This window comes from Epinephelus moara, chromosome 23, assembly GCF_006386435.1.
Source record: "Epinephelus moara isolate mb chromosome 23, YSFRI_EMoa_1.0, whole genome shotgun sequence".
NCBI lineage: Eukaryota > Metazoa > Chordata > Actinopteri > Perciformes > Serranidae > Epinephelus > Epinephelus moara.
The window spans coordinates 22,147,733-22,162,630 of record NC_065528.1 but is presented as its reverse complement, the minus strand read 5'-3'; the positions used below and the strand labels follow the sequence as shown (position 1 = coordinate 22,162,630).

At 43.5% G+C, this 14,898-nt stretch overlaps 1 protein-coding gene across 1 annotated transcript in view; it reads left to right on the top strand.

The window, feature by feature from the left end:
- The window catches only part of apaf1 (apoptotic peptidase activating factor 1), a 72,238-nt gene that overhangs the window by 26,663 nt on the left and 30,677 nt on the right, over positions 1 to 14,898 (top strand). The window contains exons 22-26 of the mRNA XM_050036648.1: positions 5,386 to 5,511; positions 7,650 to 7,781; positions 8,879 to 9,004; positions 10,855 to 10,980; positions 14,093 to 14,239. Coding sequence (XP_049892605.1) covers positions 5,386 to 5,511; positions 7,650 to 7,781; positions 8,879 to 9,004; positions 10,855 to 10,980; positions 14,093 to 14,239 — 657 coding nt within the window. The remainder of the gene's footprint in view (positions 1 to 5,385; positions 5,512 to 7,649; positions 7,782 to 8,878; positions 9,005 to 10,854; positions 10,981 to 14,092; positions 14,240 to 14,898) is intronic.

Sequence of the window (14,898 nt, the reverse complement as noted above, 5' to 3'; positions counted from 1 at the left end):
ACTGCCTCCACAACCCAGCCTCAGATAAGCAGATGAAAATGGATGTATAGGCACCGTTTTGTTGCATTTATATATCAAATTATTTTAAAGACGTCTAAATGATTTGGTATTCCTTGTTTAACATTATTTTTAGCTCACTGACTGTTGTATTTTACACTTACTTATCAGTTCCCTTCAACAGACTTAGATACAGTTGACGTGTTATGTAATCGCCATGGAGTCCAGAGCTTTTGCTGTTGTAGTCCCCTGAACGAACACCAGAGGGCGCCCCAGTGTCAGCTGGAGGTTTTTCTGCTGCCTGTGTCCACTGCAGTGGAGGACAGTCATTTCCCTTTTCCCTCATCTGAAGTTATTTACAACCAGTTAGCTGGAGGAAAAATAAGTAACATATCAACAGCCTCAGTGTCTGACACGCAAGATCTGTTCTGCTAATGTGAAGAATATCTGACCTCATGTAAGACGTGCAGGCAAGGACCAGAAAGTTACAGTTTTCATGATTTAAAAAGTGCAATTGTGAGTGTGTGTGTGTGTGTGTGTGTGTGCTTGTGTGTGTTCTGTGCTAGGGAGCAGGGCTGACAGCTAGGCAGGTACTGAGGACAGTCGGCTGCAGGATCCGACGACTGTTGACCTCCTTCAGGGGGTTGATGCTGGCTGTAGGGCTGAGCTCAGGCAGCGTGCAGGTACGGCAGGGAAAAAGAAATATCTGTTTGTATGTGTCTCAGACCCCTCAAGAATCACTCAAAATAACACACACTTGTACAGTAAGTACACTGCATGTGTGTGTTTTATTTGTTTAAGATGTCTCGTCATGCAGGACCAGCTTCAACACTGACCATTTTATTCCTTCACCACTTTTGTCAGTTTGTCTCAGGAGTTCTGCAACGCTTCAGCAACTTGTTTACTCCCTTGATAGTGGTATTTAAAACAACTATTCCCCATCATTCCTCTTTACATTAGCCTGCTTTTATATTTGTTTTGTTTTTTCTTACCAAACACCCTCAGGCATGTTTCCTGACTGCACCATCCCAGAAATCCTTGAGCCGGACGTGTAATGCTCGCCAAAGCGCCCTCTCTCCGGCTTTAAAACTTGCGTCTCAGTACGTGGAGCTTGACAAACATGGTCGGTGTGCCCCGAGGCTTGTTCTGCTCAGACATTTCAGCCCTCTCCTCTGAGATGTAAATATTTTAGTGGCTGGTAAAATCCCAAGCGTTATGGGCCTCTCTGTTATACTTTGAAACTTACAGGTGCTGTGCTGTACTTATTTCGTTTTAGCATTTCTACCAGAGCTTTTTCTGCTTTATTTCCTGTTTTTAAATCAAGTTGCATTTCTGTTATTGTACGACACTCAGTAATTTATTGTTTCTGAAGTTTACAAAGTCACAGACGTGGCGGTGGCAAGGCTAAATTTGAGGATTTGTTTTTAATATCGCTGGATAGATCAATTTGGGGGTTAATTAGAAAAATGGAAGGCTTTGATAAGTGCCTCAAAAGCTTTTATAATCGCAGCTGTAATCTATACCCATGTTTCACCTCATAATACCTTAATTAGCCTTCTTTATACTAGTCATTGATAAGGAGAATAAGTTCATTTTAGTGGTGAAAACACTTCTGTTTTTCCACACCTTACAAAAATGCCACAAGATAAATGAATCCATGATTTAGATCAGTCCATCTGCAAATATATTTGTCCTGCCGTAATATTTTATTCCTGTTAGTGAGTGCTAAACATATTAACAAAACCGAGATGCTGCATCCATGCTACTGGCTCTGAGTTGTGCACAGCCAGTGGTGAAAGAAGTGCTCAGATCTTTTACTTAACTAAAAGCAGATATACCACAGTCTAAAATACCTCAATAAAAGCAAAAGTCCTGAGTGCAAAATGTAACTGAAGTACACAAGTTTTATCAGCAAAATGTGCTTGAAGTATCAAGAGTAAAGGTACTGTTTATGCAGAATGCCAGTGTTATTTAATTACACAATATAACATTATTCTGTTATTATCACTATCATGTAAGAGCCTTTTAATGTTATACTTCTTGAACGTGGAGCCAGTTTTAGATACTTCCTGTACTACTGGGTACTTAATATCATATAAGCATATCATGTGTTTTTATATGTAAAAAGTAACTAGAAACTATTATTGTACCACTGCCTTGATCAGTCAGTTAGTTAGTTATTGTGTGACTATGGTGAACTAATCCCTTTAAAACACCAAAGTTACACAATAAGATAAATAACCTGATCCAGGCAGCAGCTCCGTGTTCAGCCATGGTAAATCAATGTTTTTCTCAACAGAGTCTGGCTATGAAGAAGAAAGCGATATAATTGCTGTCTGATGTCAAGGCAAAGTGGTGAAAATATTCTAAATATAGCGTACGCCTAAACTGATGTTGATTTTCTTAGCTGGGCCTTTTTTAAGGTGGCTAAAATATGTTTTGTTACTCAGTCGTCTACAGCAGTACATTGCTTAGCTTCCATGGTGGTACTCCTGCTACTCTAAACTCGGAGCATGCCAACAGGCATCTACTGTCGTTAATGCACTCATTGTAGATACGTGCCTCATACAACCCCACTTCAATCAGGAAAGACACGTTTTTATGGTAAAAGAATATTTATTAACATGTGAACGAATGAATAATGGAATGTGGAAAGTCTTTGGCGATTAGACCCCGTAGAGATGGTTTGATTTAAAGAGGGTGATGAATCCGTAGTCGAATAGGGAACCCCCCTTTAAAGAGGGTGATGAATCCGTAGTCGAATAGGGAACCCCCCCGGGGTCTAGACGCTGGTGGTGGTAGAGGTGGAGAAGATGAGATGAGAGGAAGATGGAGAAGTGACGATGATCCGGATGAGTAGAGTCTTTGAGAGCTTGTCCTGGACTCTGGATACGATGGCTGGAGGTGACCTTGTCCTGGACTCTGGATACGATGGCTGGAGGTGACCAGGGTGGAGGAGGGTGCGAAGATTCTGCCTAAAATGATGGCTGACAGCAGCAGAAGAGAGAGCAGATTTAAAATTTTGCAGTGGCATCCTGATTGGCTGAGAGATCGTGGCAAAGTGTGATTGGATTGATTGGAGTGAACACCCATAGTCAGCTGATTAGAGGGAGTAGTGAGAGTGGGATGGAGAAAATGTGAAAGGGTGAGCACGAGATGGTCTTCCTGATTGAACTTTCAAAAGACCCAAACTATCCCTTTTAGGTACAGGACTCAAGTAAATATACTTAGCTAAATTCCATCACTGGACATAGTGCTGTTTTTACTTAAATGCTAAACATAAGCATGCTAATGTACTGATATTTAACAGGTACAATGGTTACCATGTTCACCATCCCAGTTGAGCATCTTAGCATATCGGTATTTTCCTCCTGGTGCTAAGAAGGGGCTGATGGGAAAGTTATTATTTTTACAGGATGATGAAAAGTTAAGGGATAACCGAAGTTATGACAGTTCTTCCTGTGGGTAACGTGAACACCCAGAACCACATTTCATGACAATCATCTAATAGTTGTCAAGATTTTTCAGTCTGGACCAACTGAGTGACAGGCCATCCCTGGAGCCACGAAACCACAATGACTAAACACTTTCTTATTTTGCTACAGGCCTCCCTGAAACCCCCTCAACAACTCCTCGAAGCCTCTGGGTTGTAGCGTTCGCACCGATCCAGTTGACCTTTAGAGGGCATCCACAAAATCTCTCTTAAAAACAGCTTTGAATAGTCTGTGAAAGATTTCCATCTCAAGAGCCTATTATAGCAGCTTTTCATGCAGAGGCAGCCGTCTCAAGTTAGAACACGCATGATGACTTTTTTGTTTCTTCAAGCTGGGTCTTTTGAGCCTCAAAGCTGTTCTGTTCTCCCCCACTTATGTCTGCGGGGCTGTCAGACCCCTGGCAGCCCGTCGCAGTCTTGACCGGACTGAACAGTTGCGCCCAAAGCTCACATTTTTTCGCCTCATTCCACCTTCTTTTGATGTGCTTATCACCATCAAGCCAGCAGCAGCGCCTCACCTCTCTCCCTCTCAGTTACTCTGTAGAAATGTGACTTTGTGTCAGGAGTTTTACTTTCTAGGGGCAGCTTTCCTCTCTGAGTATATCTTGGCAGACGGAGCTATCATTTTAGGCTTGCATAGATATTCTAGACACCGGGTGTGAACCTTGTTTGACTTCTTGGTACAGTGGAGCTCTCATTGTTTTGGCCAAGTGCTATCTTAATTAGTCTGGAACATCTCAGGGTTTTTTTTTTTAGATTTCCAAGGGATGTTATCAATGGGCATAGACCAAAATGCCTCTGGACCTTATAGACCCACAACCAATAACTAAACACGTGACGAATTGCAGAAAAATGCAAACAGAGATGATCTGTGATGGCGTAGCACCAATATATCTGTGTTTTTGCCATAAGGATTTAAAGATAGAAAGTGTTTATACTTTGCCAGGTGACCAGACGAATCTACGAGCTCACGTTATTTTTGCTCTGGTAGATGCACTTGCGATTTGGTCTGGCGATGTCAGGCTACACACTAGCGGCAACATCAGAAAGTTTCACATCAGCTGCAGCCATCTTGTTTTCAAAAATGCTACAACAGCGCTCCCCTTTACAGTCACTGTCTGAAACATGCCCCTCATTAGTCAAACGGTTGTGCATCTGCCACAGCAAATAAAACGTGACCATCGCAGATTCGTCTGGTTCCCATGTAAGGCCGGTCCACCGCACTTTGGTCTGGACTGAAATAAATATCAGCAACCACTGAATGGATTGTCATGAAATTTCATACAGGCATTCAGGGTCCCCAAAAGATGAGATCCACTGATTTTGGTGATCCATTGACTTCCTCTCATACCAACATGAAGTTTACATATTTGGTCTTTAGTGAAATATCTTAAAATTTGTCCAATATCTGACTGATCTGTATTTTTTGACCACGGCCCAGATGTTTTGAAAAGCTACTAAGCGCTTTTCTACTTTGGCTACAAGCTAAAGTCAGATCGAGACAGATCCCTGTATATGGCAGTCTGCTCCAGGCACACTACTGCAAGTATGTCTTACACTGCTACATGTAGCTACGTGCTAACGTCAGGGAAACATGTAATCAAGGTCACTGATGCTGTAAATTTCTACCTCATTTTTTGGATCTGGTCCGGTTGTGTTTAGAGGCTTTTATTTGTGATTTTTCAGGGTAGGAAGAGACGCTACTCTCTGTTACAGTCACTCCCCAGGCTGCAATGGGTGTATTAGTGTATTAGATTTGTGAATGCTAGGCCACTCAAAAGTTGCTTCTGGGCAGTGTGGCCACCAGTTAAGTAGGTCTACGCTAGTGTGGCTGTGAACTCTTGTTGTTGTTTATTTGGGCACTTATGGTGCTAATGTTTGTTTCTTCCTCCCAGGTGTTGGAGGTGCCCTCTGGGAAGCTCCTAGCCACTCTGCTGGGACACACCAAGACAGTGCTGCACTGCCGTTTCAGCCAGAATGGACAAACACTTATCACGTCCTCGGAGGACACCACCATCAGGGTAGGCTAAACTCCTCTCCACCCCCACTTGCTCCTTTCTTCTCTATCTGCTTGGTTTTCCTGGTTTCTCCCATTCATCACCCTCTCCCTCACCCCCACCCTCACCATCTTCTCTTCCCTAATTCACGGCCGTGATCTTTCACCTCCTCCTCCAACCCGCTTCCATTTTTCTTCTCTGCTATCGATTATTCTTCTCCCTCATCCCCATCCCCATTCCTCACCTTGAGTAAAACTGCCTACTCTGCTGAATCGCTCATCCTCAGTGTTCCAGGTCTCTGTGGTGCTTTCACTTTCCTCTACCTGTTACACTCTACCAGCTTCTCCGTCTGCCTCTTCACCTCTCCATACTTCATCCCCCTCTTTTGTCTCCTCTCCTTCCTTTTTCCCCTCTCTTTGCCTTCGGCTACGCCACTCTCGATAGCTCTTTATCTCCCTCCTGCTCTTGCGTTGACCGTGTGCGACTATCTGTGTTTGTGTGTGTGTGTACTTTATGCCGTTATGGTCTGTCAACCCCCACTGTTCATGCTCTGTTGCTCATTTCCCCTTTCCTCTCCTCCCCTCTCATCTCCTCCTCCTTCATCTTTTCTTTTTGCTGACAGACCCGTCCACTGCAGCACTTCCTTCCCTCCCCGATAACGCAGCACCTTGTTCCGTATTCATGCGGCTGCTGCCTATGCCATCGCTATTCGTGGACCGTCCGCCGCTTATTCAGAAGCTATTCAAATTCATGCTATTTGAAATGTGCTCGCCAGAAAATGGACGTGTGTATTTTGATGTTAATGCAGAGCGAATGTAAAGAGATCTAATGACACTGATGTTAGCCGGTGATGGATTCTAACCTTTGGGCCCATGACAGATTCGGTTCAGTGGGGGAAAAGGTGCAGGATTGCAAGCAAGAGCATGATTGACACGATGATCTGGATGATTCTGTCTGTCCTGCCACTATCTTTGAGTTCAGCTGGACACCTGTTTTCTGCCCATTTACCTGCCTGTACACCGATACAACACGAGCAATCTGCAGACAGATGTGCAGGTCCAGAATCTTAACTCTGGACAGATGCACAGAAAGAGCACACCCAAGCAGGGATGTGATCAGCAAGATGAAAATTAAAAAATTGACAAAAAATAGGACAAAATGCTTTGATCTACTGAACAATTCGTGATGTTGTACAGTTGAATTTCAGCGCTCTCAAAGTCACTGAAATATTAGATCACTGTATATGTTACACAGTACAAGAGGCTCCACTGCAGCCTCCACAACTCCTGTCAAATGATTGGCTCCAGACTGCAGTAGCCATGTAGGATCCATCAAAGAAACGGCCTGTTATTGGAGTGCATTTCCTTTTTATTGCATTTATTTAAGAAGTTTGCCCCTGCTTTTATTTCCTGTCATTTTAATGGATCCTCCTGACTAATGTTGGTCTTTAAAAGAAAAATAAGCTGAGTTTTATTGTTATAATTGTGTCCATTCCCACCTCTGCTGTAAAAATCTGGAAAATGCCAACGTGGCTGAGCTTGAAATTTGAAACTAGTCACAATTATGAGAGGACCAGACGGAAAAATACACGGAATTTCCCTTAATAGCAGTGCAATAAAAACAAATACTCGTCATGAATCCTAAGAATAACCATATATGAGAGATTTTTTTATCTTTTCAAACTTACGTAAACATTTTTTGTTATTCAGTGTTCAGCATTTTCCAGCCCCAATGTCCAACGTAAGCTTTAGGCACTACAGACTTTAAAGGGGACTTATCATGCTTTTCCTTATTTTCTGTCATACATGTGATGTTACAGTGTTGAACGTTCATATTAAATGTGGCCAAAAGAGGGTGAAACAAGAGCTGCAAATGTTGCGAGGAATGAGACAGCGCACACATCACATTTTACCTCTATATACAGAGTTATTTCGGTGGCCAGCAGAGTGTGAAGCTCCTATTAGAATGCTATGGATTATGAGTAATTCTCCTAAGACAGTCTGCAGGTTGCAAACGCACAGCACAAGCACTTTCTGATTTCACTCACTGGGACTTACCAGACGTGTGTTTCAAAGTCCGTGAGGGTGGATGTTGGAGACAGGCTGAAGTTAAAAGCATCAGTGTCTGAAGGGTCACTGTTTGTCTCTCTGTTGCTTCTGTAGGTGTGGAGGTGGCAGTCTGGGGAGTGTAAAGTACTGCAGGGTCACAAAGAACAGGTCAGATGCTTCTGGCTGCTCTCCGACTCACCAGCCGACACAAGACTGCTGTCCTGGTCCTACGACGGCACGGTCAAGGTAAAGCTCACACACACATACACACATAGACACTCACTCACAGTTAGAGTGACTGAGTTAGAGTCACTGCATCTCCCGACAGAACAGCTCGGTTGAATTTCAGACCACATGCACATTTTTTCAGCCCAACATTTTTGAAACAGAGCAGCTAATGTTGCTGTAGTGAGAAGTTAACGAAGTGAAATGCCCATTGTTTCGTGTTCTTTGTCTGTTGACCAGTATTCTCTCCAAAATCCAAAATATATCCACACTGCTGATTTATTCCTGAGTTAATAATGTCATCCTCTTTGGCTTTCTCTTGGCTGCTTGCCATCCGCCTGTTGCTGTCTGACGGTGACACAGACTTTCAAAATAAAAGTGTATCCTAAAGATGACGATATAGATTGATGTTTACACTTTACGTTGATGACACTGGATCATTGATCAAAACAATGGATCGTTACACCCCTATGTATTACAGTTTGACAATAAGCTAGAAAGACATTTAAATAGGCAACTCAGTAACAGACTTTTGGTTTATATTTGATCAGCGCTGCTTAGTTTTACCATTTGATCTGGGTTTTTTTTTTGGCCTCCAGGAAAACAGTATGGCGCCCACTTCCTGTTCACAAACTCACTATTACACCTAAACACAGCACTAATATATGTTTCTAAAAACATTGTAGGTGAAAAATAGGGAAAACAGTCACATAATCTTGATGTGTGGGTGTGTGTATATATATATATATATATGATCAGCACTGCCTAGCTTTACCTTTTGATTGTATTTTGGTCAGAGTTAGAGAGAGACAGGGAGGGGCAGGTCTGTCTCTTGATCTGTGTCATACTCTTTGTGTCTGCATTGGTGGCACGCCATACAAAAATGCAGAAGTACAGCCTGTAGTTCTAACAAGAGCCCGACAGTCAGGCATAAATTATGTCATCTGGTGAATTTTTGCCGGGAGTGAGGAGGTTAGATGGGGGAACTTTACCACAGTTCATTTACACATACTGCCCACACTGTTTTGATACAAAGCTTGTTGAAAATAGGCGAAGTGCCCTTTAAACAGCAGCATGAAATCAAATATAATCTCTGTCTTTTTTCTGCTTACTACAAGATGTGGAACCTAGAAAGTGGAGAGAAGCTGCAGGACATCGAGGCTCATCGGGGAGCCATCCTGTCCTGTCATGTCTCGCCAGACGGATGCCTCTTCGCCACCACCTCTGCTGACAAGACTGCTAAGGTTCAACACTTACACACACACACACACACACACACACACACACACACACACACATGGGATGAGACATATCTGTTTGTGCTGCCAGTAACAACGTGACCTATTACACATCAGCGTCTTCCCCCAGACCGCCTTCCAAACTCATTACTTACAGCACATAAACGCGGACGCGTTGCTGCGGGTGATATCTGAGGCTAAGTTCTTTCCAGTAGGGAGGCGAGGGACCTTAGAGTTTAGCGTGCAGCAGATGGCCCCGGGTCAGCCTGTCCTCCTACACCCGTGTCCAGTGATCATTGAGTCTGACTGCAGCGGACCTGCCGACCCACCGGCCTGGCAGCCTGGCTGGCCTGCAACAGACCCAACTCCATGTCTGGATGCAGTTTTTGCCAGGTTACCAACACTGCTGCGCTTGACTTTGGCCTGACTTTGACTGACTCAGTGGGCCGGAGATGTGTTTTTTAACCTTTCCCCAAGCAGCTCTTAAATCATCACTTTTCCTACTCATCATCCACAGAAAAAGAGGCTCCGGAGCACACGGTACACGCTGAACTGTGCAGAGACTGTACGCTCTTTGACACTGGCTGCCTCTCAATGTCATTTTCTTGGATCATAAAAAACGGCTGTGGTTCGGCGTTAGATTTATACTTCTCTGTCCAGTATTCAACCACCGACTACAACTTCAGTTCTTGAATGTCCAGTATTAGAAACAACCCGGAGCCGCTCTCTCAGGAGTTTGTTAAAGCAGTTGACGTCGAGCCAGTGCCACCGAGTTTCACACGGGAATTTGGATTTGGTCAACACTTACTGTAGCGAACAGCCGCTGGGTCGCCGGCCAACCTGGCTTCTGTCAGTGGATGGTAGTGAGGGAGAATGTGTGTTTTATGGATTTGGCAAAGATGATAATTGAGGTGTGTGTGTGCTGTGGGGCTGGTTAGCAGCCAGTCACATAGTCCTTGCTATCCAGACCGAGTAGGGGCTTTGGTGGCTCGAAACACACACAAACATAAAGTCTCCAGTCTCCATGTATCGAGAGGTCAAACCAAAAGGCTCAGCCGTGAGTTTCTTTGTTGAGCGGCACAATAAGATGGAGCCTTCTCTGTTCTGCTCGTCCTTTTCCTCCAACTCTTTCTCTCTTTCCCCTCTTTCTCTCTTCTTCTACTGACCTTCAGATGAATGGGACTTTGTGTGCAGACATAGTTAGCCGGCTGCCAAATGAAGTGTCTAATTATGAGCTGTGTTATTTCTATGCAGCGCAGGATGTGACCGGGGTATGGAAGAAACACAGAGAGGGGAAGAGGAGGAAGGGAGGAATAGAGAGAGAACAATGGATGAGAGGCAGAAAGTAAAGAGAGGGAAAGCCAAATAAAGTGAGAGAAATAAATACAGCAGCAGAGTGAGAGAGAGAGAGCGCTCATTAACGGTTTCATCATTCTGGTGCAGCGCTGTAACTACTCTGCATTTCACCCGATTATTTGTCCTCATAAGACCTATTAACAGATGATGACTCGTTTGAGCTACAGAAATAAAACATATTGTTATTACCTGCTATTCCCAAGTAAACACTGCTGTGTTTGTTTTTATAATTACATTTCATCTGCAGTGTATCACACTCTCACCTGTGTTACAGGAAAGGGTCGCTCAGTCTTCTTCTAAATTGGTAACTCATTAGTCATTTTAGTTATACCTCAATGTGCAAATGAAGTAAATGTATCCAGTACATGCACATTTTTTTCTATAATCAAGTCAGAATGTGAACATTTCTGTTTTTGATGGTCATTTTTAATATTTCATGCACAATTGATGTACCGATTTCTGCTTTTCAGTCTTCTTAAAGTGTTACTTTCTGTTTGTAGTTGTGGCACTGTGAGTCCTGGCAGTGTGTTCACACACTGAGCGGCCACCAAGACTGTGTCCGAAGCTGCCGGTTCTCCTGGGACAGCCGACGCCTCGCAACAGGAGATGACAACGGAGAGATTCGGGTGCGTATCCAAAACATTGAGTTTTCTTAACTTTTGCACTTCATCCTATTGGTTGCTGATCTATGAATTCAGTCTCACCTTAATAGTGTAAATAGGTTCATTTTGTCTACTCAAATTAGATTCAGTGTAGAAAGTTTCTTTTTTTCAGACAATGAGTTTTTAAGGAGATGTAGTTTACCTTGACATGTTTCGACTGTCACTGCAGTCTTCTTCAAAAGCGTCATCTGACGTGTGTCATGACGTGTCTTTATCAGCTGGTAGTATCCCGGAGGCGTGACCAGCCTGGCAAATTGGATTGCCAGGCAGGTCACGCCCCCTGCCGCCCGGTGTTCTTTGGAGGAGAGAGTCCCAGGTGTCATTGGATCGGAAAGCAACAAGTTCAAACATTGGATCAGGGAGGCTATAGAGATCAGGAGGAGGGCCAGGAACACCATCAACCGGGATGAGGGGGCTTTCATGCTGTCACACACCTGGGACTCTCTCCTCCAAAGAACACCGGGCGACGGGGGGCGTGACCAGCCTGGCAAATCGGATTGCCAGGCTGGTCACGCCTCCGGGACGCACGTCAGATGACGCTTCTGAAGAAGACTGCAGTGACAGTCGAAACATGTCAAGGTAAACTACATCTCCTTAAAAACTCATTGTCTGAAAAAAAGAAACTTTCTACACTGAAGTCTCACCTTTAGTTCAGGTCACCAGTGGAAAGGGATGTCTGTTTGTGGAGTACTGAGCATCCTATTGGATAAAGGAAACTTTGATTATACTGCACAAGTTGTGTGAGAGTTTGTAAATGATTTTTTTTTTCATATAGTTTTGCTGTTGTTTAACGTGGCCCCCTATCGTTTCAATTGATCAACGATTTTTTCCATTTGTGGATTCTTCATTCACTGGAGACAAAGTTTTCTTCACAAAATTAAGCATTACACAAGCAGAGTAATTCATAAACCAGTGATCACTTGGGGTTTGAAGTATTCCTTTAAACTTTGCATTTCATCCCACTGGTTGCTGATCTAGGAGTCCAGGCTCATTAGGCCTCTCAGCACAGTGCCTTAATGCAAAAAGGTGATGTGGAGAAAATGGGAAGTAGAACATTTTAAGAGTTATGAGGACGGTGAGGTAGCTAAAGGAAGAGTAGAGGTGTTGATGGAGGTAATTTGGAAGAAAGTACAGAGGCAGCAGATTACAGGTGAGGACAGACTCCCCACTGAGCCTCCTGCATCAGGATACATCTGTCTGTCCACTCACACACACACACACACACACACACCAAATGACTTAATGTTACTAGTATGAAACCATCTAATTTCCATCCAACATACAAAAAATGCAATTAGAGCAGTCAACATTTATTCCAGAGATCAGCCCATAATTACATCTCATCACTCATTTAGATAAAGTGCTTACTAATACATCATGATTGCTGCAGTGCACAGAGAAGGCGCGAGATGAAAGGAAGGAGGCAGGGCTCCTTCTCAGACGAGGGAGCGGGAGTTGGAGGAGGTGCAGGTTGTGTGAGGAAGTTGGGATGAAGAGAGCAGGAAGGGGAGGAGATGTCTGACAGTGGGAGGTGAAGGAGAGGACTCAGGCTGCCAAATTGGTTCCCCAAGGCTTTGGAATCTGCAGCGCTGCTTGTATACAAACACACACACACAAAGTAAATGAAAGTTAGAGTGTGTGAGGAGAAGAGAGGAAGACGTGGATTCAGCGCCGCTCAGTCTGCAGTCAACAAGGGGTTAATGCCCTCTGGTGGCCTCTGAGTTGAACTATTCCATTATCCAGAAATGGACGAATCCATCAGATCCAATTACATAAACCACACTGAAATCTCACCCCTGTTTCTATGGAAACAAATGTGAGTCATTCCGCACAAAAGCATGCCAAGTGTTAAATATAGCTGTACGTGTGATGTGTCATTGTCAAATGGACATGGCATGTGAACAGTTGCATAACAGCTGCAATCGACATGATGTGCTGCACCATTGGTGATAGAATCCCTAACTGCCATTTCATTATTTATGCAGTGCATTATGGGTAGATTCACACTGTACACCACACCACAGATTCTCTTTATTGTCTGTTTTACTTAGCTTCAAGGTTCCTCTTGACCTTTAGAAACACCAGTTTGAGAAAAAAAGATAGTATGACCTTCATAAACAGATGGCGTTTGGTCGTTATCACCACGTGATTGAAGCATGGGGTTTTGGTCACATCTGATGCCAGAGACCGTCCTTGAACAGAGACAGAGGTCATGATCTCTCCTCATATACAGGGATACCACCTGTTATCACATGATCAAAAAGCCATATTTAGGTCATGTGATAACAACTAAACCATCTCCATGGCAACTGTGCAAACTCCAGCTGCTGATACAGGCTGCTATGAGCATGGAAGAGTCGACTTCATGATAGGAAGTCAGCCATCGTTTTCTCGTTCCTAGGCAGGATAAAACTGTCTGGAAACATGCCTTATGTGGGATATTTTAATATATTTTTCACATTCAGATTCCAATGTCAGAATATTCGTAAAAATGAAAAGTTCATTGCTCTTTGACAGGGTGTACTTGCGTTATTGTGCTATCGTATTATCATTATATCAGTGGCTAAACTGGTGGTAAAATTAGTGTAATAATGTGGATAGAGCAGGCGTCCCATATATGAAGGCAACATCCTTGCCACAGCGGCTGCAGGTTCAATTCCAGCTTGCGGCCTCTCTTAATTTTTTCCCTCTCTCTCCCTCTCACACCCAAATTATCCCATGCAATAAAGGCAAAAAGCCAAGAAAAAATCTTTAAAAAAATAAATTAATTAAAAAATCATCAGTCAATCAATCCATTGTTTATTCAGGGAAACTGACTGAGCATTAAGCTCTTTTACAGCAATGCCCTGAGTTCACATTCAGTGGGCTAGAAGGATACGAGTATATAGAAGCAATCACATTAACACAGTAATATGTAGATAATCATGTCTGTAAACTAACCAAAGCAAGAACACTGTTAGTATTGTTAGAATTAGATTAATATCATTGAATCATAATGATTTCTGGGACATATATCGTCCAACAAAAGTTATCGTGTCAGGCCTGGTTGGTCATAATGTGCGTTTGTCCGTCACAGCTCTGGAACGTAAAGGACGGCTCATTGCTGAGGATTTGTTCCCGTAATGGCAAAGACGGCATGGACTCACTCCACGGAGGCTGGGTGACCGACCTGCACTTCTCCCCAGACGACTCTCTCCTGGTCTCGACTGGCGGCTACATCAAGGTATGTCAACACAAACTATACATTCAGATTGACGTAAGCCGTGTCTCAATTCAGGGGCTGCAGCCTTCGAAGGCTGCGTTTGAAGACTGATTGCGTCACATCAGCGCGACCAAGGCTGTCCCATTTCGAAGGCTCCTTCAAATGCGGCCTTCTTTCCTTGAATTTGGAGGATGGATGAACGGATGAATCCTTCGTGGCCCAGCCTATCCCAAGAAGTTAACGAAAAGTTGTTAACTAGCTAACGGTTAACTGTTACTAACATTACTATTAGCTAAAAGCACACGGCTTAAGCAATCTTAATTTAATAAGTTTACCTGAAAACAATCCTCCATCAGCCTGAATTATATCAAACAACGGTGTCTCCGGCAGTGAATCATCTCTTCAAGTATTAGATAAAAAAAAAAAATATATATATATATATATATATAATAGCAATCTCTGGGTCTATGATTTAGGGTGATCTAACTTACTAGCTTACTCCTTCTTTCATCAAGTTCAGCTGGATGCTAGGTAACAGTAATGCAGCTAGGAAATCCTCCGCAGACCAGACCGTCCCATTTCGTAGACTGTTCAGTATGGTTGATCCGTTCTTCAAAGGACGTGGCCGACATCAACCGCGAAGGCTGCGTCCTTCAAAGGCAGCCCCTGAACTGAGACAC